At 39.4% G+C, this 25,467-nt stretch overlaps 2 protein-coding genes and 1 non-coding gene across 4 annotated transcripts in view; 1 reads left to right on the top strand and 2 right to left on the bottom strand.

Annotated features, from left to right (window-relative positions):
- Positions 1 to 1,154, bottom strand: part of ELF1 (E74 like ETS transcription factor 1) — a 114,813-nt gene extending 113,659 nt beyond the window's left edge. The window contains exon 1 of the mRNA XM_030921909.1: positions 1,036 to 1,154. The gene's annotated coding sequence lies outside the window, so the exon portion shown is untranslated. The remainder of the gene's footprint in view (positions 1 to 1,035) is intronic.
- WBP4 (WW domain binding protein 4) lies at positions 707 to 25,262 on the top strand. Of its 2 annotated transcripts, none has more exons than XM_030921912.1 (10): positions 707 to 871; positions 2,792 to 2,864; positions 5,167 to 5,229; positions 5,315 to 5,438; positions 8,677 to 8,853; positions 11,571 to 11,617; positions 12,832 to 12,907; positions 16,124 to 16,317; positions 20,826 to 20,986; positions 22,898 to 25,262. In XM_030921912.1, exons 1-10 carry the CDS (start codon positions 804 to 806, stop codon positions 23,106 to 23,108), a joined length of 1,194 nt encoding a protein of 397 aa, XP_030777772.1. In that variant the 5' UTR covers positions 707 to 803; the 3' UTR covers positions 23,109 to 25,262. The 2 variants fall into 2 exon arrangements, with proteins under 2 accessions (XP_030777772.1, XP_010372815.1); XM_010374513.2 differs by lacking the exon at positions 707 to 871 and adding an exon at positions 1,676 to 1,842.
- Positions 933 to 1,004, bottom strand: TRNAE-UUC. The gene has a single exon. It is a non-coding gene; the product is annotated as a tRNA-Glu (tRNA).
- Positions 25,263 to 25,467: the final 205 nt, after the last annotated feature.

Below are 25,467 nucleotides of genomic sequence, written 5' to 3'. Positions count from 1 at the left end.
CTTTCCCAAGCCCCATCTCCACCCCAAGATGTGTTGTTGTTGTTGTTGTTTTTAATCAAGTTTTTTTTTTTTAAATCAACGGCGCTCAAAATGTTAGACCCTTTAGAAAGTCGATTTACTTATTTAAAGCCATCTCATCATAGTGGTATTTTTCTTCTCCATAGCTCGTGGTGTTTAAAAGGGAAAGAAAAAAGATTCTCGTTCCCAAAGGCCTTTTTTCGAGGGTACTTTCCGCGACCGCGACCAGCACCCCTAACGTCAAGTTGGGACGACCTCGCGGGCCGGCCTCGCGCTTGCACGGGCGCCGCGGGTGGAGACGCGAGCGCACACGCGGCGGAAAGGGGCGCCGGGCGGCTGCGCTGCCGGGAAAGCGCGCCCCCCGGGAGGGCGCGGAAAGCACAGTGTGTTCCGTGGGGCCTGGTAAATACCCTGTGGCCAGAGGACCACTAGAGGTATGGGCCCGGGCGCGGGCTCCGCGGCGCCCAGGGCAGTGGGGCCAGCTCGTCCCGCATTGGAAGAGTCGCAAGGGCGGCCGAACAGGGTGTGGGCCGGAGGGGGGCGCTGGGAGGAGATAACGCAAGGCCAGAGTTAATCATCACCTCCCGGGCGTCTGGAAAACTACGGGCCGGAGGGGCGGGGGAACAGCCCCGGGGAAAGTGAAACTCCCTCCGGGTCCACCAGCCCCGCGAGCCGGAGGCGGGAGGGAGAAGGACCCAGAGCGCACTCGCTTCTCCAGCAGGCACGGTGGGGCACTCGCCGCTCCAAAAGCCGCAGCCCAGCTCCTGGCGCCACTAACTACAGTAATGCTCGTTTTCTACAAACTCACCCAGACAGGGGGACAAGAAAGGAACCAGAACACAAGATTTAAAAAGTGAGCCCTCCAAACTGATAGTTTAAGAAAAAGAAAAGGGGGGGGGGGAAAAAACGCAGCTTTCCCATACCGGGAGTCGAACCCGGGCCGCCTGGGTGAAAACCAGGAATCCTAACCGCTAGACCATATGGGAAGTGCTGCTATAAGAAACTGCCGTGACCCACCTGACAAACGTAAGCGCCTCTGCCTCCTTCGCCGGGCCGCTGGCCACCGCCGTCGTCGCCGCCGCGGCCGCCGCCGCCGCCGCCCACGCGCTCCCCGAACTAGGGAACAAGCCCAGTCCGAGCGCGCGGGCGTCGTGGGGGAGAGGAGGGGCGGGGCGGGGCCGCTCCGCCGCAAGAGCAAAGTTTGAGGCGAAGCCTGGCGACTCGCGGCTCCGGACCCCGCAGTTTCACCTCCTTTTTTAAACTCCGCCAGAGGACCCCGACCCACAGATCCCGGTTGCTCTGCTGGCCAAAGTGCCTGCGGACTAGTTGGCAAAGTTGAGAGCAGCGACTTCTCTGGGAACAGCTGTTTGCGTTCGGGGCGGAGGCGGCGCGCGAGCTCCTTGGCCTGGAGCCAGCGAGTCTAGAAGGAGGGTGGAGGTTCTGGGTCCCAGGGTAGGACCCAGAGACGGCGGGATGGCGCAGGGATTTGAGGCTTGAGATCCTGTCCTTCGGCTCAGGTCCTGTCGCGCTTTTGCCCCTTCCCAGTGACCTCAACCCCTTTATACCGACCCCACCTCTTTGGAGCCGGGAGTACCGCCCCTGTAGGGGGAGGGGAGAGGAGGTGATTTCGAACGCGGATTGGATCGTTTGGGCACCCGTAGTTGGGAACGGCGGAACGCTGGTCCCGTGGACTGAGGAAGGTGTCTGGGTAGGAGGGAGGTTCGGGTGGGCCTCGGGCGGCTGGAAGAGCCCGACTTGTCCCGCTGAGAAAGCGCGAGTCTGAGTGGAACCCTGGACGACTTGCAGAGCGGCTGGCGCAGTCATGTGAGTTGGGTCTCAGGCCCTGAACAACGAGGTGTTGTTTCTCTGGGCGGCCCCTTCTCGCCCGGGTCTTCCCCTCCTCTCCTCCCGCCCTTCGGCCGGGGGCGTGACGGATGCGTTCTTAACTCGCTCGGGACCGGCCCCAGACCTGCAGGGCCGGTTCTTAGAGCTGGGTAGAAATGTTACCCCGCCGAGCGCCCTGGGGTGTGGGGCACGGGCTCTTGGGGGAGACCGGCGGCCGGTTCAGGGGCGGGTTGGACGGCCGCGGGTGAAGCGACGCAGTGCTCTCTCCACGAAGCTGTCGGGGGTCGCACGCGCCCCTTTGGCCTCCGAAGCCCCTGAACCCTAGTGTATTGTGAAACTAGGGCTGGGCTGCGGCCTCCCCCGCCCACTGGAAGCAGCCAGCTCTGGATAGCGTAATGATTTTTTTTTTGGTCGGCCGTCTACGAAGTCCCACGGCTTTTCCAATTCTCTCTTGCTTTGAGGCTCAAGAACAGTTTGTTTTAACTGATAGTCTCGGAGGAACTGCAGTCTTCCCCCAGAGTAGTCTTGTATGTTGTTCTTTTGGTGGGAATAACTTGATTTAAGGCGAACTTTATGAGTTTCCTCAGGTCTCCATTACATCAATCTCCCCCAAAGCCAGAAAGGATAAATGTTGTCTAAGATGTTCCTTAGTTTTTCGTAACGATGACGGTAGCAAGTGAGGAATTTTTGAAAGCCATCTTATTGAAGGGAGTTTTGTAGTGAATTAGGTACAGACTTTTCCTGCTCTGCTGGCAACAGAATTTCAATTGACTGTTCCAACCAGATAAACAATAAAAAACGGCTATATATAACAATACAAGATTCAGTAGCAGGGGCATGTATTTCAAAAGTTAAAAAATGTAAAGCATGCAAAATTTTACCTTTTTAAGTTTTACATGAGCTTAGCCTTGTTTTCTCCCTTTTTCAGGGCGGACTACTGGAAGTCACAGCCAAAGAAATTCTGTGATTACTGCAAGTGCTGGATAGCAGACAATAGGCCTGTATGATAATTCCGCTATTAGGGATTCTAATAATAATTGTGTTGAATGAAGAAGTGCTTTTTTATGTAAACTCAGTTTACAAAGCACTTTTATGCACATTGCTCTTGCATTTTAAAAACATCAAAAGATTTCTGTTTTCTCAGCCCCCTATGAAAGCTGTGAGCCTTCTTCCTTTTCGTCAACCTAACTTTGATTATGTATTAAGTGAAATTATTTCTCTGTGGCCTTTTGGGAAATGGGCAATGAGTAGGTCATCTCATTCATGTTTATGAAGCACGTACATTATAACGATGGTGTTCATAATACTGTCATACACAAAGTATTGTGGAAAGCCTTTAAAATATAAAAGCAACATTTTAGTTTTTCTTGTATATTTTCTGCTCTAGAAATAATCAAGTGTATTTAATGCAGAGTTGTATATCTTTAGATGCTTAAATTTGAAAGAACACCATTATTCGCTTTCTCATGAAACAAAGTAACAACTCTGTTAGGTATGTTGTTAGTATGTTGTTAGTCTATCTCATAGTTGAGATCCAGTGTTGAAGATGTAAAGCAAAAAGCACACCACTGATTTTTCTCCCCTCTTGCATGTCGAAATACTGTGTACTTACCACATAAACACTAGGCTATCTGTTAAATGTATTTTATGTTGATACCCTTTTTACTTGGCAAAGTTGTATGCGCAAAGAATAGTAGTCTCATATTTTAATGCTGTGGATTTCTTCTGTAGACATTTATTTACTGTTATCTGCAAGGTGTTTAGGATTTGGATTTTTTTTGATGTTTTGGTCTTTTTGGATAGTTGCTAAAGTTCTTGACTATTTTATTTTACATAGGCTATCGTTATAAATAAATACCATGAATTTTTAAAATCACACAAATCACTTAAAGTCTCTCTTTCTTGGAGGTACCTAGGCTGTAAAATGAATTTTGTGAATTATCTAGAGTAAGTAATCCCTTCCAGTGTAGTCTGTCTTCATCTTCTTGAATTGGTAATACACATTGATTTAACCTTTAATTAGTAACAAAATTAATTTAATTTTGAATGGTCCTTTAATATTGTATTCTTTGTGTAGTGTAATCAACCTTAGGAAACCCAATGTATGAAAAACAGGAGGATTATCTGCTTTACAAAGTCACACTTTAAAGATGAATTCACGGTAGTATTTTAGAATAGCTCAGTTAATGCATCATATAAGATTTGATTGACAGAACTTATTTTGCAGAGCTTGCTAGGAATTTCTTACTGCCTTTAACTAGAAACTTGTAATTTAGGGAGCATTTCTGATTGTTTAAATAGATAATTGCGCTCACTCACCCGCCCCTGTACCCAGTCATCCAGTTGCCATCACTCCCCATAGGTTATCATTTTTTTTCATTTTCTTGCCTATCCTTCCATTGTTTCTACATGCATGTAGACATAAGTTCATCTTCCAGCATACATAAAAGGTAATGTATTGTATATATTGTTCTGAACTATATTTTTAAAAAATTGAACAGTAACTGGAGCTCTGTTTGTATCCATACATGAAGAGCTGCTTTTTCTCTGTTACCATAGCCTATGAGAATGTACCATAGTTTAGCCAATCAGTCCCCTAGAGATGGATACTGTATTGTTATTGCAAACAGTGCTGCAGTGATTAAGCTTGTATATATCATGATTTTGTACATGTGCAGGTATATCTATAGAATAAATTACCAGAAAATGAAATTGCTGTGTCAAAGGGTAAATGTATTTGTAGTCTTGATAGATGTTGCCAAATTATCTTCCATAGAAGTTGTACATTTTGAACCATTACCACATTGAATAAAAGCATTTGCTTATAATTTAGGAGGAATCTTAAAATATGTACTTTTCTCCTAATTTTGAGGAATAAAGCAATAAAATAATTGTTCTCTATGTCCCTCCTTGTGACAAATAGAGCAATAAAATTCTAAAGGCTTTTGATGTTGAAAGTTGTTTAAAAATCTTTTGGCTTCATGTCGTGTTTGAGTCCTCATTACAATCATAGTCACTAGATTAGTCATCAAGGGTACCTTGTATTTTTCTCCATTAATAAGGTCATCATGGTTTATTTTAAGAACCAAAGGAAACCTAGTCAGAGGACATAATAATAAAACAATGTAGTTCCCTAGCATCATTTGATTAAAAGGGCAAGTTTGCATTAAATTAATGTTTTTGTCTTTTCTGCCATTTTAATTTTAATTTTCTCATGTTTATGAGAAAATTGTTTATATTTACTATGAATTTTATGATGTTTATGTAGTTTTCTTTTGTATTTTCTCTTTTTTCATTTTCAAGAGTGTTGAATTTCATGAAAGAGGAAAGAATCATAAGGAAAATGTGGCAAAAAGGATCAGTGAGGTAATTTAGATTGTTTCTTTGCTAATTTTTCTATGCAAATGTCAGTCCTTTATCTCACTTTCACTGTTATGTATGTCTTACATAGATTAAACAGAAAAGCCTGGATAAGGCAAAGGAAGAAGAAAAGGCATCAAAGGAGTTTGCTGCAATGGAGGCAGCTGCCCTGAAAGCATACCAAGAGGATTTGAAAAGGCTTGGCTTAGAATCAGGTAAAAAAAAAAAAAAAAAAAAAAAGCAGCCAGCATGTTTTAAAAGTAACATCAGAGGTCATGCTAAGTAAGCTTTGATTGTTTCCATAAAGAGGTTATAAACTGACTATACTGTCAGTGCTTTTATTATGCATCATAGCAATGTTTAGACTATGGAAGTTTGTTCATGCCCTTTTATTGTACTTTTAATGTTTTATCTTTTAACACCTTCATTCATAGCAGCCATACTACTTTTGTAATCCTAGTTCTATCCTAGGTAAGTGGTTCATTTCAGAGACACTTTGAGGTTTTTAGGTATTCTAGTTATTTGGCTAAAAGACACTATGCATTTAAAAAGAGGCCCTGCATTGTAATTACAATTCACTGTGTCCATATGGTGAAAATTATGAGTCTTGTATATTTATATGGGTGATTATGTAATGAATTAACCTTTTGTGGACAATTTGCAGATTTTACTACTAGAAGGAAGTTCCAGGTGAAAAACATTATTTAACTAGACTGTGTCTATCTTGTCATTGAATTTAGGCTTTAAACTGGGAAAGTTTTGTGAATAATTCTTCCATATCAAATCCATTTTCCTTAAGCCAAGCATATAGCAGATCTCAGTTGATCTTACATACTGGTTGCAGTCATCAACATGTGATGGTATTTCTCGAATAAAAACAGCTTTCAGTTAAGGTTTTAAGTAGAGTACCAGTTAAGTTAATTGGCATTGTGTTCATTAAATAAGAACAGTTATAGCCAGACTTTAAAAATGTTATCCTGGACATTGATAATTAAAAGATGGGAAAGTTGTTTGGTTCCTTGAGGATAGAGCCATATGTTCATTTTGAAAGGAAAAAGGATTTAGGCATTTCTGGAGAATTAGGAGTAGGTGAAAGTCCAACTATTATCAATCATATGCATTGAGAGATTCCATTATGCTGCCCTTTGAGCAAATAAATTTTACCATTTTATATTTAAATGGATTTTTCCTATTAAATATTATCATTGCCTTGTTTTTCCAAATAGGATATATATTCCTTTAAACATACAAAAATGCAGTACAAAGAGTTTTTAAAAACTCACTAACTGTTAAGATTTTTTGCAGACCTCTTCTTTAGATCTTTTTTTAAATTACATATTTTGTGCTATGGTCTATTTGCCCGTTTTATTTTTTCTCTCAATGATGTATCAAATGTATTTTTTCTTTTAAATAATTAGGAAGATATATCATTTTTATGTGGTAGTTAGGAGCAGACTTTGGAGTCACAATTTCCTCTTGCTAGTTATGATTTTAGATTATTAAAACTAAGTGACATTATGGTATAAATTGCTTATTATGTGACCACACATAACAAATGTTGAATAAATGGTAGCCACTGTTATTTTGTCTCTGTACTATAATTTATTTAATCTTTTCCTGGTTAACGTTTAGGTTGCTTAGCGTTTTTCACTAAGATGCGTTAAGCATCTTTATGCATGTATCTTTTTACACTTATTTGTCTCCGTAGGTTCAGTTTCTAGAAGTTACATTACAGTATCAAAGTGTGAATATATTTTATATTGATAGTTAATACCACATTGTCTCCAGAAATGGACTGATTTACATTTTCACTAGAACAAAAATAAGTTTATTAACCCATTTTAGGAGTAACTAGCCAATCCTTTGGAAAGTAAAGACATTAAAAACTATTTTTCTCTCTTTTTTTTTTTGAAGATAGGTCTCGCTCTGTCACCTGGCTGGAGTGCAGTGGCACAATCATGGCTCACTGTAGCTTTGACCTCCCCGGCTTCAGTGGTCCTTCCACCTCAGTTTGCCACCAGTCCCAACTATTTTTTGGTGGAGACAGGGTCTTGCCATGTTGCCCAGGCTGATCTGGAACTCCTGGCCTCAAGCAGTCCACCTGCCTGGGCTTCCCGAAGTGCTGGGATTACAAGTGTGAGCCACCGTCCCCCACCAAAACTACCCATTTTTTCAAACCAATGTAAATACCTGATCCATCAAACTAATACTGGATTTGGTCATTCTTTTCGGTACTTACCAATCTTCTGCAAAACAACAGAAAAACATTTTTTTGAATATTAGCAAAAGTAAATGTTAATTGGCCGGGTGCTATGGCTCATGCCTGTAATCCCAGCAGTTTAGGAGGCCAGAGTGGGAGGATTGCTTGAGCCCAGGAGTTCAAGACTAATCTAGCAAGATGGTGAGACCCCACCTCTACTACAATATAAAAATAAAAAATTAACTGGGCGTGGTGGTACGCACCTGTAGTCCCAGCTACTTGGGATGCTAAAGTGAGAGGATTGCTTGAGCTGAGGAGTTCAAGGCTACTACTGTGGGCTTTGATTGCGCCACTGCACTCCAGCCTGGACAACATAAGAAAAAAAAAAAAGTTATCTGAATTGTCTTTGTAATTGTTATCTATTTTTCTATTAGAATGTTTGATTCATAAAGGATCTTTGTTAGGAATATTAACCCTTTCCTATGTTTATTGTAAATATTTTTTCATTTGTTTTATTTTTTTTTATTATTGTCATACAGAATATCTTAATTTTTATGTAGTCAAATTTAACATTATTTACTTTGTGTTCTTTTTGTAACTATCTTTGACCTAGTATTTAATAAAAAAGGGGGAAGAGAGCAGGGAGTGGGAAACAGCTTTGCTTTTTTTCCAAATAATTAACCAGTTAATCTAAAAACTTTCTTTTTAAACATGCTTTCTTTATTTCCATTTTTATTATTTTTTTTTATTTTTATAGATTTAGGGGGAACAAGTGCAGATTTCTCATATGCATATATTGCATAGTGATGGAATCTGGACTTTTAGTATACCCATCTCCCAAATAGTGAACATTCTACCCAATAGGTAATTTGAAAACCTCTTTTTTTAATGATCTGTCTTTTATCCTCTTGATATGAAATACCAGCCAACCTGAAGTTGGCCCTGTATCTGGACTATTCTGTTTCAATTATGTGGTTGCCTATTTCTATGTTAGTTCCACACTGCTGGCTGTTTTTTTAACCCATAGTTTTAGAATAAGTTTTAATAACTGGTAAAACTAAATTCTCCTTTTTCTTTTTATTACAATTTTCCTGCCCTTACATGTTTATTTTTCTGAATGAACTTTATAATAATGTGTCAAGTTCTCAAAAGAATCTTAGGTTTTTGGTTGAAATAACGTTAATGTTCTATGCCAACAGCAATAAAAAATAGTAGTTAACTATGGCTGCTTTACCCTTCTCTCATCTCTTTAGAAATTTTGGAGCCAAGCATAACACCAGTAACCAGCACTATCCCACCCACCTCTACATCAAATCAACAGAAAGAAAAGAAAGAAAAGAAGAAAAGAAAAAAAGATCCTTCAAAGGGCAGATGGGTGGAAGGCATAACCTCTGAGGGTTACCATTACTATTATGATCTTATCTCAGGAGGTAAGTCATTTAGGCATAAAACTGGTAAAGAACAGTGTCACTAGTAGAATAGAACAGTTTATTTTATGTTAGGATTTGTATCTAGTATTGGAACATTTTTCATTTTTGCCCCAAAGGTAAGAAAACTGTGTGCCCTTTAAAAAGGTACTCTTCTCATAGTGACTAAGTGTCATACTTAGTCAAAGCCTTTAAGAGTGACTTTCTTACAAATAAACTATAGCTTTATATTTTTTCAATAGTAACTTCTGTAAGTATAAACTACATGGAAATAAAGAATTTTGCGTAGAAATAAAGAATTTGAAATCCACTTCACAAATTGTAGGGGTACTTGAAATAAAATATTCTACAGTAGAGATTTTCTTTTGGGAGCCAGTAACTGATTTCTTTTTTCTGTAGCTGCCTTGATTGATTTGATATTGTTACTGAAAAATGGCATTGTGTATTTTATTGGAAACTGATATCCAACAGAAAAATACACAGTGCCAAGGCCAGGTGTGGTGACTCGTGCCTGTGATCCTAGCACTTTGTGGGGCCGAGGCGGGTGGATTACTTGAGGTCAGGAGTTCAAGACCAGCCTGACCAACATGGTGAAACCCCATCTCTACTAAAAATACAAAATTAGGCCAAGTGCAGTGGCTCACACCTGTAATCCCAGCACTTTGGGAGGCTGAGACAGGCGGATCATGAGGTCAGGAGATCGAGACCATCCTGGCTAACGTGGTGAAACCCTATCTCTACTAAAGATACAAAAAATTAGCGGGGCGTGGTGGCGGGCGCCTGTAGTCCCACCTACATGGGAGACTGAGGCAGGAGAATGGCGTGAACCCGGGAGGCGGAGCTTGCAGTGAGCGGAGATTGGGCCACTGTACTCCATCCACAGAGCGAGACTCCCTCTCAAAAAAAAAAAAAAATTAGCCGAGCGTGATAGTGCATGCCTGTAATCCCAGATACTTGGGAGGCTGAGGCAGGAGAATCGATTGAACCCGGGAGGTGGAGGTTGCAGTGAGCCGAGATCACACCATTTCACTCCTGTCTGGGCAACAAGAGCGAAAGTCCATCTCAAAAAAAAAAAAAAGAGAAAGAAAAGAAAAAAAAATACACAGTGTCATTTTACAGTAACAATATCAAAAGCATCTTTTTGTTTTTCCTAAAAACTAAATGTATTTGGGGTTTTTACTCCATATATATTTTGGAATAAATTAATACACTTATTCTACATTTATGTAGCATCTTACTCTCCAGAGTCATAAAATTTAGCGACAGAAACAAGCTTGATACAAGGAGGAATTTTACAGTGCTGTAATAGAAGTGTAATTAAGATTATATGGGAACTCATAATAATGTTGAATTCATTGTGATTATGTAACTTTGAGAGATTGTCATAGGAATGACTTTAGAGCTGATCTCTAAATTAAGATAAGGACGTCAGGAATGATGCCTTACTCACCATTTTATCCCTAGCACCTAACTTAGTGCCTGGCATAGTGCAGGCACTCTGTGTTTTGATTAAAGAAGACTTCAGTAGATTATTAAGAGGTACAGAATCCGGACAGAACAATATGAACCCCAAAAAAGGTTTAAAAGTACTGGGAAATAGTGGTCAAGGTAAAACATGCAGTTCTTTGAAGACATCTTAGTAGAGTTAGATTAGAAGGTAAACTGGGGCCATATTATGGAGGGCTGAGAGAATGATGGCGCCGTTTACTTAGATATGAGATATAGGAACCGAAAATAAGTTTAATGGGGACAATAATAAATTAGATATGTTGGATATGTTGAATTTGAGGTACCTACAGAATAGTCATATGACAACTTTTGGTAGCTGATTGATGGTTACAGTGTGGAGTTGAACAAAATTGAGTCTGGGAATATAGATAATATGTTAACTTTTAGGAGTATATGAGATCACAAGCAGAGAGAATAGAGCAAGAAGTAAAGAAGGTGAGTGTTACATATATTAAAGGAATGGATAGAAGAAAAGCCAGCAAAAGAAAGTTAAGAATGCTAGGAAGGTAGGAAATAAGATCAGAGAGTTAATCATGAAGAAATCCTTGGGCTAACAATCTTACTGTAATGACTATATCATTAGGATCATAATTACCTTTGGACTATGTAGAAATATTAATCTGTTAGAGTTTGCACTGAGTCTTAAGTGACATGCATATTGTAGTTTAGCAATGAAGATACCATAAATGATAATGTACTAGCTATTAGAAGTCTTTGTCAAATTCCCTTAGAAACTATTCTTTCTTTTCTCCCTTCAGTGTTCATTGTTTGCTTCTTTTTTTCAAATGCTACTTTATATTCTCTTCCTCTCCATGATACATGTTTTTAATTTCTGCATACTAGTTGTTCCTCTTCTGAGTCCTTACTCAATTTATATCTCAATCTCCCTTGCCCCAAGATATCAAAAGACCTTTGAAACTTATCAAACCTGAATTCTATGAAACCTTTATGAGAAGCCCTGCCTGGCTCTAAAATTCCTGTGGAAGTTCCAGTAACTTCTAATCCCTTGTTCTGTCCTTTCTTCTTGGTTACATAGCATTCACATAGATTCTGTGTACTGGGGTGTATGTTCTGTTTTATTTTTCAAATATGTTTTAAACTGTAGACCTGTAGTGTTCTGTACATAATGACTATAAGTTTTGTCCAAATTTTTTGGAAAATATTTTTTTAAAGCAAAAACATGTTATAAATGCAATATATTTTGCTTTAAGCATCTCAGTGGGAGAAACCTGAAGGATTTCAAGGAAACTTAAAAAAGGTAAGTGAAGCATATTAATAGTGTTTTTGTTTTATTCTTTAAAGTGATTGGTTTCTTGGGGTTTTGTAGAGGTTTGTTAAGCAACTTTATTTACAAATACTCCACTCCCTCCACCCCAAAACTGTGTCCTTTTTTTCCCCCATAATGCTTTTGTTAGAAGGTTGAATGGAGATGAAATAGTGATATCTGGCCAGGCGCAGTGGCTCACGCCTGTAGTCCCAGCACTTTGGGAGGCTGAGGCGGGTGGATCACGAGGTCAGGAGTTAAAGACCAGCCTGGCCAAGATGGTGAAACCCCATCTCTACTAAAAACTACAAAAAAATTAGCCAGGCACAGTGGCAGGTGCCTGTAATCCCAGCTACTCAGGAGGCTGAGGCAGGGGAATCGCTTGGACCCGGGGCGGCAGAGGTTACAGTGAGCCGAGATCGCACCACTGCACTCCAGCCTGGATAACAAAGTAAGACTCTGCCTCAAAACAAAAAAAAAGTACTGATATCTATCCAAAAACAGCATTCAGGGCAAATATTAGTTGGTTTGCAGTCAGTTGCCATTCACATGTCGCTGTCCATTTGGAAAGAACTGTTCCTGGCTTTCAAAGGTGAGACATTCACTCCTTGAAAGTTGGTTCATTATTAGCAAAAACCAAGCTTCCTGGCCATGATTAGTACTACCATCCCTAATACCCAGGTATATTAGTCAGTTCTTGCATTGCTGTAAAGAAATACTTCTGAAACTAGGTAATTTATCAAGAAAAGAGGTTTAATTGACTCACAGTTAAACGCAGGCTATACAGGAGGCATGGTGGCATGAGCTTCTGCAGAGGCTTCAGGAAACTTAAAATCATAGGAGAAGACTAAGGGAAAACAGTCACATCTTACATGGCCAGACCAAGGGAGCAAGGGGTTAGCCGGGAGGTGCCACACACTTTTCGATGACCAGATCTCAGGGGAACTTGCTCACTATTTCGACAGCAGCACCAAAGGTGGATGGTGTTGAAACCATGAGAAACCACCCCTATGATGCAGTCATCTCCCACAAGGCCCCATCTCCAACATGGAGGATTACAATTCTATATGAGATTTGGGTGGGGATGCAGATCGAGATATCACCAGGTGTCAGGAGGAGAGGCAAGGGTGGCTGACTCTGTCTGAGTTATTCAATAGAAAATCATCATGGTTATCCTCAGTTTATGCTGAGTTTTTTCCTCCTGTTAGACAGCAGTGAAGACCGTTTGGGTAGAAGGTTTAAGTGAAGATGGTTTTACCTATTATTATAATACAGAAACAGGAGGTAAGTATTACCTTTGATTATCTTAAGTGTTTAAAATTGTACCTGGAACTGCTTATTGACCTGCTGATTAATCATCTGAACTTGGAAATTTTAGTATATGATAAACATATTTGTATAGCAAGCATGAGTTTTTTGTAAATTAAAAACAATACAGTAGAAAAGCCAAAAGATTTCTATTCGTGTTATATTGTGCTGTTCACCAATGTTATTCTCAGTTGATATTGCATTCACAAACTTAAAAATAGAATCATTTTAGCTTTCTCTAATATTACTATTTTTATAATTATTTTAGAAAAACAGTCATTACCTTGGAAGGTAGCTTAGAGATCATTTAGCCCAACTTGCCTTTTCCTTTTAAAAAATAAAACTGTGGGCCGGGCGCGGTGGCTCAAGCCTGTAATCCCAGCACTTTGGGAGGCCGAGACGGGCGAATCACGAGGTCAGGAGATCGAGACCATCCTGGCTAACACGGTGAAACCCCGTCTCTACTAAAAATACAAAAACTAGCTGGGCGAGGTGGCGGGCGCCTGTAGTCCCAGCTACTCGGGAGGCTGAGGCAGGAGAATGGCGTAAACCCGGGAGGCGGAGCTTGCAGTGAGCTGAGATCTGGCCACTGCACTCCAGTCCCGGCGACAGAGCGAGACTCCGCCTCAAAAAAAAAAATAAAATAAAATAAAATAAAATAAAATAAAACTGTGGCTGGGCACAGTGGCGCATGCCTGTAATCCCAGCACTTTGGGAGGCTGAGACAGGTGGAACACCTGAGGTCAGGAGTTAAGCAACCAGCCTGACTAACATGGTGAAACCCTGTCTCGATTAAATACAAAGAAATTAGCCGGGTGTGGTGGTGCATACCTGTAATCTGAGCTGCTTGGGAGGCTGAGACAGGAGAATCTTGTACCTGGGAGGTGGAGGTTGCAGTGAGCCAAGATCGCACCATTGTACTCCAGCCTGGGCAACAAGAGAAAAACTCTATCTCAAAAACAAAAAAAAGTAGGCCAGGTGCAGTGACTCACGCCTATAAGCCCAGCACTTTGGAAGGCCAAGGCGGGCCGATCACCTGAGGTCAGGAGTTCGAGACCAGCCTGACCAACACGGTGAAACCCCTTCTCTAGTAAAAAATTACCCAGGCATGGTAGTGGGCACCTGTAGTCCCAGCTACTTGGGAGGCTGAGGCAGAGAATCGCTTGAACCCAGGAGGCAGAGGTTGCAGTGAGCCAAGATCGCACCACTGCACTCCAGCTTGGGTGACAGAGCAAGACTGTCTCAAAATAAAATAAAAAATAAAACTGAATCTATTTAGTAGTGTCTAACAAATTAGTAAAAGTGAAAATTTAAAAATGTTTCAGTTGCATAAATACTTATGAAGCATGCATAAATACTAATTGTTATCTAAAACTTTAAAATTAATGTTTCATCTAATTTAACATAAAGTGCAGTTAAATTTATCAGAACAGCTATAACATTAATGTGACTTTAGGAGAGGTTTGTTTTTGTTTTTTTAATTCTGTTATCATTGGCTCATTGCATAGCATTAAATCTTTTAGGAAGAAAAGGCCCTTTTAACCTCCAAGTAGATATTTAACCTGCCCAGTTATAGCAATGTTTATATTCCAGTACAATTGAAGGTTGGGATTTTTATACATATAAAATAGTATAATGATGTAATGTAGCTTTAGAGTTAGACAGATCTGAGTTCAATGCACAGCTTCTTTCCTTACCAGTGATGAGACTGTGGGCAAGTCACTGAGCCTATAGTCACTCTTCAGTGAAATAGAATAAACATATGTGCTCTGTAAGGTCATGAATGTTGTATGTCATAAAATTCCAATAACAGTGCTTGGCACATAGTAGGTGCTTAAATTAATAAATTACTTCTTGAACTGGCGCGGCAGCTCATACTTGTAGTCCCAGAACTTTGGGAAGTCGAGGCAGGCAGATCAGTTGAGATGAGGAACTCACGACCAGCCTGGGCAACATGGTGAAATCCCGTCTCTACTAAAAATACAAAAATTAGTTGGGCATGGTGGCACTTGCATGTGATCCCAGCTACTAAGGAGGCTGAAGCAGGAGAATCGCTTGAATCCTGGAGGTGGAGGTTGCACTGAACTGAGATCATGCCAAGTAAATAAGTAAAAATAAAATAAATAATTTCTTGAAAGTCCTATTGTTACTTGTGTGAAATGTGGATAAGGAAAAGTAATGTTTTTCATTAACCGTGCCAAGAACTCTGTATTAATTAAGGTACCATATATATTGATTTGCCTTGAATGATTACGGTTTATTCCTGGACCAGAATAATTATTAACAGCAGCCCTTTTCACTCTTAAGACTCTCCCAGTTGAAAATAGGTCATTAATTACAAGGTAATTAGAAATATTACTGTTTGCTAAAAACCCAATGAACCACTGGATGGCAGTAGAGTTAGTCAATTGAGATTCCCACTGCGGCCCCCCCCCCCACCAAACCACCATATAAAAATGAGAACTTAATACTCAGTGCTTCACAATATAATTTCACTCGATGAAAATCGTAGGAATTTTTTTTTTTTTTTAATTGAGACAGAGTCTTACTCTGTCGCCCAGGCTGGAGTGCAGTGACATGATCATGATTCACTGCAGCCTCTATTTCCTGGGCTCAAGCAATCTTCCCACCTCAGCCTCCTGAGTAGCGGGGACTGCAGGAACATGGCATGATGCCTGCTAACTTTTAATTTTTTGTAAAGACAGGGTCTCGCTATGTTGCCCAGGCTGGTCTCAAACTTCTGGGTTCAAGCAATCCTATCTCGCCTTTTCAAAGTGTTGGGATTACAGGCATAAGCCACCACACTGGGGCCAGGAAAAGAAATTCTGTGATAAGTAAGTTTCAGGAAATCTCTTGTTTGCTCATTATCAGTATGTTTCCTGAAATTGGTGTCAGATAAATTGTGAACTATCACCTGTTACAGGTGATAGAAATATCACCCTGTTCTTAGGTCTCTCATTCCATTGCAGTTAATAAGTTTATACATCTAGTAAATCCAGGCTGTTTGAAATCAATTTCTGAAAGATACAAGAGCAAGAGATTTGGGAACTCTATAATCTACTTGATCAAGAGATAATATGAAATTAACATACAGTATTGTCATTTAATAGTGTAAGTGATAACTGTTATGTTGAAATTACGTCTGAATAAAATTAATAACTAAATAACCTGACTTTAAAATGTGTTGAACAGAATCCAGATGGGAGAAACCTGATGATTTCATTCCACACACTAGTGATCTGACTTCTAGTAAGGTCAATGAAAATTCACTTGGCACCCTAGATGAATCCAAATCATCAGATTCGCATAGTGATTCTGATGGGGAACAGGAAGCAGAAGAAGGAGAGGTCTCTACAGAGACACAAAAACCAAAAATAAAATTTAAGGTAGGTTTTTTATTTTTACTCTTCACATCAGTTTTTTTTTTTTTTTTTGAGATGGAGTCTTGCTCTGTCGCCCAGGCTGGAGTATCTCGGCTCACTGCAACCTCCACCTCCCAGGTTCAAGTGATTCTCCTGCCTCAGCCTACCGAGTAGCTGGGACTACAGGCGTGTGCCACCACACCCAGCTAATTTTTTGTATTGTTAGTAGAGACAAGGTTTCACCGTGTTAATAACCAGGATGGTCTCAATCTCCTGACCTCATGATCTACTTGTCTCAGCCTCCCAAAGTGCTGGGATTACAGACGTGAGCCACCACACCCAGCTGATACCAATTTTTGAAAAGCTCTACAGACCTTAAGTCTTCTGATAGAACATAGAAATTAAGACATATTTTGGCAAGTGGATAAATAAAACTGGAAACACTCAGGAGCCCATGAGTCAAAGCAGAGAAGACACATTATTAGCATTGAGCAATGGTTGCAATTGTTGGCCTGAGAAACGTAGGAAAATTGAAAAGTTCCTACATACCTAGGCTACACCTAGGATCTTGTCATTGCCTACAGTTTCTCTACCAACTTCACAAATCTTGATGGAACTTAGAGTAAGGGTTATGTCCAGTTTACAGAGGCGCAGCAGCAAAGCCTTCGTTGTAGTTGCCATCTCACAATGATTATAGCCAGCCAGATTTAGGTAATCTGGTATCAATTTAGGATAGAAATAATTAATTTCTGTCATCAAAATTAATGTATTCCAACAACAACAACAAAAAAAATACAGGCCAGTAACCCTGCTGAACATAGATGCAAAAGACTTCGGCAAAATATTGGCAAACTGAATCCAGCAGTACATCGGAAAGATTAATACACCATGATAAAGGGATGCTTTATTCCAGGGATCGGCAAAATATTGGCAAACTGAATCCAGCAGTACATCGGAAAGATTAATACACCATGATAAAGGGATGCTTTATTCCAGGGATGAAAGGATGGTTCAAAGTATGCAAATCAATAAATGTGATTTACCATATAAACAGAATTAAAAACAACCATATAATCAGCTCAATAGATAAAAAGCATTTATTACAATTCAGCATCCTTTCATGATAAAAACCTTCAGCAAACTAGGCACAGAAGGAACATACCTTATAATAATTAAATAATAAAAGCCATATATGAGGCCAGACACTGTGGCTTATGCCTGTAATCCCAGCACTTTGGGAGGCTGAGGCGGGAGAATCGATTGAATCTGGGAGGCGGAGTTTGCAGTGAGCTGAGATCGTGCCACTACACTCCATCCTGGGTGACAGACCAAGACTCTGTCTCAAAAAAAAAAAAAAAAAGCCTTATATGATAAACACACAGCCAATGTTATACTGAATGGGGAAGCATTGAAAGTATTCTTCTTAAGAACTGAAACAAAGCAAGGATGCTCACTTTAACCACTCCTTTTTGACATAATATTGGAAGTCCTAACCTGAGCAGTCAGGCAAGAAAAGAAGTAAAAGGCATCCAAATTGGGAAAGAGGAAGTCAGACTGTCTGTGTTAGCTGATTAAATGATCTTAGTACCTAGAAAACCCTAAAGAGCTCTCCAAAACACACCTGGATTTGGTAAGTGACTTCAGTCATGTTTCAGGATACAAAATCACTGTACAAAAATCAGTAGCATTTGTATATACCTGTATCTATACAATAATGGTAAAACTGAGAACCAAATAAAAAACTCAGTCCCATTTGTGATAGCTACAAAAAGAAAAAAAATCTAAAAATCTAGGAATACATTTAACCAAGGAAGTGAAAGATCACTACAAAGTGAACTACAAAACACTGATTGAAGAAATTGTAGATGATACATACAAATGAAAAAATATCTCATGCTTATGGGTTGGAAGAATCAATATCACTAAAATGACATACTGGCCAAACCAATCTACAGATTCAACACAATCCCTATCAAGTTACCAACTTCATTTTTCACAGAATTAGAAAAGCCAATTCTAAAATTCATGTGGAACCAAAAAAGAGTCTGAATAACTATATCAGTCCTAAGCAAAAAGAACAAAGGTGGAGGCATCACATTACTAGACCTCAGACTATACTCCAAGGCTTCCGTAATCAAAACAGCACAGTACTGGTATAAAGATAGACACAGATTGATGGAACAGAATAGAGAACCTGAAATAAAGCCACATACCTACAGCCAGCTGATCTTCAACAAAGTCAACAAAAATATACACTGGGGAAGGGATACCCCATTCAATAAATGATGCCGGGAAAACTGGCCAGTCATATGCAGAAGAATGAAACAGGACCCCTACCTCTCACCATGTACAAAATTTAAGATGGATTAAAGACTTAAATGTTTAAAGATCTGAAACTATAAAAACCCTAGAAGGAGGCCAGGCATGGTGGCTCACGCCTGTAATCCCAGCACTTCGAGAGGCTGAGGTGGGCAGATAACCTGAGGTCAAGAGTTCAAGACCAGCCTGACCAACATGGAGAAACCCCATCTCTACTAAAAATAGAAAATTACCTGGGCATCCTGGCACATGCCTGTAATCCCAGCTACTCGGGAGGCTGAGGCAGGAGAATCGCTTGAACCCGGGAGGTGGAGGTTGCAGTGAGCTAAGATCACGCCATTGCACTCCATCATGGGCAACAAGAGTGAAACTCTGTCTCAAAAAAAAAAAATTCTAGAAGGAAATCTAGGAAAAACTAGTCATTGCCCTAAGCAAAGAATTTACGACAAAAGTCTTCAAAAGTAAACACAAAAACAAAAATAGACAAATGGGAGGGACTTAATTAAATTTAAAAGCTTATGCACAGCAAAAGAAACAATTAACAGAGTAAATAAATAGCCCACATATTGGGAAAAACTATTTGCAAACTATGCATCCAACAGACTAATATCCAGAATCCGCAAGGGACTCAACAAGAAAAAATCTCCATTGAAAAGGGGGAAAAGGACATGAACAGGCATTTTTCAAAAGACACACAGATGGCCAAAACATGTGAATAATGCTCAATATCACTGATCGTCAGAGAAATGCAAATGAAAATCACAATGAGATACCATCTTATACCAGTCAGAAGGCTGTAATCAAAAAGTCAGAAAATGTCTGGATGCAGTGGCTCATGCCTGTAATCCCAGCACTTTGGGAGGTTGAGGCTGTCAGATCATTTGAGGTCAGGAGTTCAAGACCAGCCTAACCAACATGGTGAAACCCCGTCTCTACTAAAAATGCAAAAGAAATTAGCCGAGTGTGGTGGCGTATGCCAGGAGAATTGCTTGAACCTGGGAAGCGGAGGTTGCAATAAGCCAAGATCATGCCGTTGCACTCCATCCTGGGTGACAGAGCGAGATTCCGTCTCAAAAAAAAAAAAATTAAGAAAACGGATAGTGGCAAGGATGCAGAGAAAAGGAAACACTTATACGCTGTTACTGGGAATGTATGTTAGTATAACCTTTACAGAAAACATTTCTCAGAGAATTAGAAGCAGAACTGTTATTCAATCCAGCAGTCCCATTTCTGAGTATCTACCCAAAGGAAAAGAAATCATTAAATAAAAAAAGACACCTGCACTCATGTTTGTAGCAGCATTGTTCACAATAGCAAAATGTTGAAATTAATGTAAGTGTCCATCAGTAGAGAATTGGATAAAAAAATGTGTGTATACACACACACACACACACACACACACACTATGGAATACTACTCAGCCATAAAAAATGAAATGATAGCTTTTGCAGCTATGTGAATGGAACTGGAGGCCATTAATCTAAGTGAAATAACTGAAAGTCAAATACTACATGTTCTCACTTACAAGTGGGAGCTAAACAATGGGCACACATGGACATACAGAATGGACTAATAGATAGTGGAGACCATAAAACGTGGGAGAGTGGGAGGGAGTTGAGTTGAAAATGTATTGGGATTGTTCACTATTCAGGTGATAGATACACTAAGAGCCCAGACTTCACCATGACATACACATGTAAGAAATCTGCATTTGTACCCCCTAATTATTTTTAAAAAGGTAAAATTATACAAAAAGGGAAAAATTTGTATAAAAAATTATACAAAAAGGGAAAAAATTACGAAATACAGATAGGCAAGGACAAACTCCCTATACTCTTGCCACCTCCCAGAAAAATTCAACAGAGGCACAATTATAAAGGGAGTCACTGTTGGATATGCAAGTAAAGTAAGAAAGCAGAAAAGAGGAGAAGTTAAGAGAGCCCTGTTTATATGTCCTTAATTGTAGAATTTAAGACATTAAGGTGATGATTTAGGGAGCCTTTGTCATGGTATATCAACATTTCAGACATGGAAAACCTAATCAAGCAGTAAAGTTCTATGTATATTTATTGTGTTATATGCAAATTTAAATTGAGTTAGTGAATTATTTATAAATCTGTAACAATACCTTTAAAAGCCTTAGTTAAAGTAATTTTATTTTTGTCCTGGTAGTTTTGCTTGAACTGTATTATTTCTTGGCTTTTACATTTCAGGAAAAAAATAAAAATGATGGAGGAAGTGACCCAGAAACACAGAAAGAAAAAAGTATTCAGAAACAGAATTCATTAGGTTCAAATGAAGAAAAATCCAAAACTTTTAAGAAATCAAACCCATATGGAGAATGGCAAGAAATTAAACAAGAGGTTGAGTCTCAGTAAGTACCTGGAGCTTTAATCTCACTGTTATTACAAGTGATTTTACATCCCAGTACTTCCCTAAATTGCAGTAAGTAATTTCAAGGATGCTGTGCTTATTAAAAGTATAGCTTGAGGCCAGGTGTGGTGGCTCACATCTGTAATCCCAGCACTTTGGGAGGCTGAGGTGGGCGGATCACGAGGTCAAGAGATGAGACCATCCTGGCCAACATGGTGGAACCCTGTCTCTACTAAAAATAGAAAAATTAGCTAGGTGTGGTGGCATGTAGTGGATCCCAGCTACTCAGGAAGTGGAGGCAGGAGAATAGCTTGAACCCAGGAGGTGGAGGTTGCAGTGAGCTGAGATTGCGCCAGTGGACTCCAGCCTGGCAGCAGAGCAAGACTCCGTCTCAAAAAAGAAAATAAAAAGTATAGCTTGGCCGGGTGAGGTGACTCATGCCTATAATCCCAGCACTTCAGGAGGCCAAGGCAAACAGATCACCTGAGGTCAGGAGTTCGAGACCAGCATGGCCAACATGGCAAAACTTTCTCTCTACCAAAAAAAAAAACTTAGCAGGGAATAGTGACACACATCATGTTCCCAGCTACTTGAGAGGCTGAGGTGGGAGGATCACTTGAACCCAGGAGGTTGAGACTGCAGTGAGCCATGTTCACACCACTACACTCCAGCCTGGGCAACAGAGTAGGACCTTGTCTCAAAAAATAAAAAAATAAAAAATTGTAAAAACTAAATAGATAAGCAAATATTGCAGCAACTCAAGTATTACTCAGCAAAGTACATTCCTATAGGATTCAGTGTTGCTATTTAGTTTTATAACTTAAAACAGCCTATGATAACTGATAGCAAAGAAGGTCCTTGCTGGCCAGGCAGGTGCAGTGGCCAACACCTATAATCCCAGTACCTTGGGAGGCTAAGGCAGGAGGTTCACTTGAGCCCAGGAGTTGGATGCTGCTGTGAGCCATGATGGCACTACTGCACTCCAGCCTGGGAGACAGAGCAAGACCCTGTCTTAAAAAGAAAAATCCTCGGAATAGACTGCCTTCTGCAGAGTTCCATTCTCCAAATAAGATGATACATGTTTTTCAACAGGTTTTATGCTCTCAGCTATTTAGAGTTAAACATAACGATCTATCTGGTCCATGTTCCAAAATCTCATAGATGAGACTGATGGGTGTGATGTGACTAACTTGCTCTTTCATGGACCAGTTGACTATCTAGGGAGTACGGTACTGTGATAGGCTCTTTTTAATCAGATACTGATATCAGGACCACTCAACTGATTATTTATAACTAATCGTGGATGGTTGAAGGGCTAGTTCTTAGAAAAGGAGTGCTAGGCATACAGCTCCATTCAGTCTTCTACACAAGGATAATGAGATCTCAATTCACTGCAACCTCTGCCTCCCAGGCTGAAGTGATCCTCTCACCTCAGCCTCTCAAATAGCTAGGACTATAGGCACATGACACCATGCCCAGATAATTTTTGTATTTTTTGTAGCAATGAGGTTTTGCCATGTTACCCGGGCGCATCTCAAAACTCCTGAGTTCAAGTGATCCTCCTGCCTCGGCCTCTCAAAGTCCTGGGATTACAAGCATGGGCCATCGTGCCCAACCGCCTTATCCCTTTACTTGTGCTGCTTATATATAAGCCCAAGCGTTTTCTTAGATAATACATCCTTTGTGCAACAGGAATAAATTAATACATAGACCTTCTCCCAGCATTTATCCACCTGAATAAGTGCTCAGTATCTTAAATAATATTCTAAAGTCAGTATTTTAAAGTAATTCCTACTCCAAAATGAGCAACTTTTAATGTATTTTCATTAGAAAGCTGATCTTGGGGCATTGGTTATATGAAAATGTTTGTCTTACCCTGTCAATTACTGGTTTTATTTTAACTCATTTCCAGTGAGGAGGTAGATTTGGAACTTCCAAGCACTGAAAATGAGTATGTGTCAACTTCTGAAGCTGATGGTGGTGGAGAACCCAAAGTGGTATTTAAAGAAAAAACAGTCACTTGTCTTGGAGTTGTGGCAGAAGGAGTGGCCCCAGTCTTCAAAAAGAGAAGAACTGAAAATGGAAAATCTAGGAATTTAAGGCAACGAGGTGATGATCAATAGTTGCAGGAGAGCTTTTTGTATATGCTTTTAGGACAGAATGGAGACTTATACATCCAAAGTTTATCTGTGTTTGTAAGTACTTTGATGCTAAAAATTTAGATTTATTCTAAATTTATTTGATGTGAATTAAAATAAATATTTTTTCATGTGAAATTTATTTTGGTTCCTAAAATGGAAGCCTACCACATTGCATTGTAATACAGTGTATTATGTTCTGTGTCTAAAAATTGCTAATTAAGTCATAATTTAAGATGCTATGTATCTGTTATTTAAAACATGGAGAAACAGGGCCTTTATTCCATTGGTATTCATATGAACATATTTATCCTGCATTGAAAATGCATTACTTTTGCACATTGATGTTAACTATTGTCCAACAAATAAGTATCAGTACATGAGAAGATTCACAGCCCAGTGATGATTTGGTTCTGAGGCTGATGTAAAAAATGAATGCATATTGGCTTACGTTACTCAATTTAAAGTCAAAAGCCAACAACCAGGAGCAGCTCAGGTACTTCAGAGGTGCTTAATAATGGAGTGAAAACTGGATCAGAGGTGGAAATGTATATTTGCCCCAGTTCACTTCAAAACAGCAAACGTTTAAGCATTTTACTTTGAACCAGGCATTGTGTTAGGAATCCAGGGATAAAGATGAATGAAATGTATTTCTATTCTTCAGTAGTTCACATTCTAGCATATTCCTTTTTTCCCCCAGTCATGCACTCTTTTTAGCAGCCTTATATGTACTAGAAAAGATTTTTTAAGGTTTATTTAAAGCTGTGTAGATGAAGACTTGATCTAAAATAGTATAAGGTCTCCGGCTTCAGTAAAAGTTTTTAGTGTTTACTTAAATTAGTAATTTATCACTTTCTGTCTGTTTAAAATGTCTTAAAAAGTAGAATTTTCTTATTTAATCCATTTAGTAGTTACCTCCCTTTTACTTTTCAAATTCACAAAATTATATTTCTCATAAATTGTATAGTATTTAACTTTTGATAGTTAATATTTGTCTTTTTAAGATTACTAGTGTACATGTAAAAAATAGCTTATTAAAAACTTTGTCAAAGAATAAGTTAAATATTGTTATTATTCTAATTCCAGTCAGAATCAACTTAGCATTGGTGAGATAGTATTTGGAGATTTGTCTTTGCATTTTTTCAGTCTACTTTTTGGGTATTTTATGAATGTGAAAGCCTAAACTTTCCCCTTCATTAGGAAGAGATATTTTATAGTTCTTGATAGCCCATTCATCATCTAGCTGAGCAGTGCATTTTGGGGCGTCACTCTTCTCAGTTGGAAAAAGTAATGGACTGTAAATGCAGTGCTCCTATACTTTACCCACATTTAGCTCTTAAAAAATACAAAATTGAAGGCATTTTTAAAATTATACCTCGTGTAAACTTTCTCTTTGATGATTTTTAAAACAATCTCCTTTACTTTTGAAATTAGTATTCTCAAAAACTGAAAGCAAGGTAAATGTCTTTAAACAGTATGGTTTTAAGGATTGCTCAGAAAAGACTTGATAATAACAACAATATTTTAGTAAATCAAATCATGAAAAATAGTAATATTCCATCTGCTTTGGAGGAGTAGAGAACATACAGCTTTTAACTTACTTGGATGTTTTTGTAAGTGATACCATTTCTACTATTACCTTTCTATATTTATATATGTATGTATAATATATATATACACTTGTAGATCATGAAAGTAATTTTTTAATAAATATAAAAATCCAAATAATAGAGAAATAAGTTTTTAGGAAATCTCAGTAATCTCTCAACCCCTCTCCATGACCACTGTGGGGTTTTCCATTTTTCTCAACATAACTGGGTGTATATGGGTAACCCTTATGACAGCTGGACCTATGAGGTTCACTATCTGGATGAAACCATATTCAAAGAAACATGATCCAAACAACCAAAAGTAGTTTTTGTTTTTTTAATGAAGTTTTTATACATTCCAAGAACTATACTAGGGGAATCAACCCTACCAGATATTTATGTATTAAAAATCTATAAGATACAATAAAGGCCGGGGATGGTGGCTCATGCCTGTAATCCCAGAACTTTGGAAGACCAAAGCAGGCAGATTGCTTGAGTCCAGGAGTTTGAGACCAGCCTGGGCAACAGGGCAAAACCCCATCTCTACTACTAAAAATAGAAAAAGTTAGCTGGACTTGGTGGCATGCGCCTGTGGTCCCAGCTACTCAGGAGACTGAGGGAGAATCACCTGGTCCCAGGAAGTCAAGGCTACAGTGAGTCATGAACATGCCACTGCACTCCAGCCTGGGCAGCAAGAGGGAGACTCTTGCCTTAAAAATAAAATAAATTTATGTACGTTATGTATAAACTAGTTT

This window comes from Rhinopithecus roxellana, chromosome 18 (genome assembly GCF_007565055.1).
Source record: "Rhinopithecus roxellana isolate Shanxi Qingling chromosome 18, ASM756505v1, whole genome shotgun sequence".
In the NCBI taxonomy this organism is placed as follows: domain Eukaryota; kingdom Metazoa; phylum Chordata; class Mammalia; order Primates; family Cercopithecidae; genus Rhinopithecus; species Rhinopithecus roxellana.
Note: the sequence above shows the minus strand (reverse complement) of the source record. Positions and strands in the feature narration are given on the sequence as shown.

Excerpts from the sequence above, each read along its gene's own strand:
- WBP4 (XM_030921912.1), top strand. The coding sequence starts at position 804 with ATGCTCGTTTTCTACAAACTCACCCAGACAGGGGGACAAGAAAGGAAC. Across the intron at positions 5,439-8,676 it reads AAGGCTTGGCTTAGAATCAG|AAATTTTGGAGCCAAGCATA; the intron begins GTAAAAAAAAAA and ends TCATCTCTTTAG. Across the intron at positions 11,618-12,831 it reads TTCAAGGAAACTTAAAAAAG|ACAGCAGTGAAGACCGTTTG; the intron begins GTAAGTGAAGCA and ends TCCTCCTGTTAG.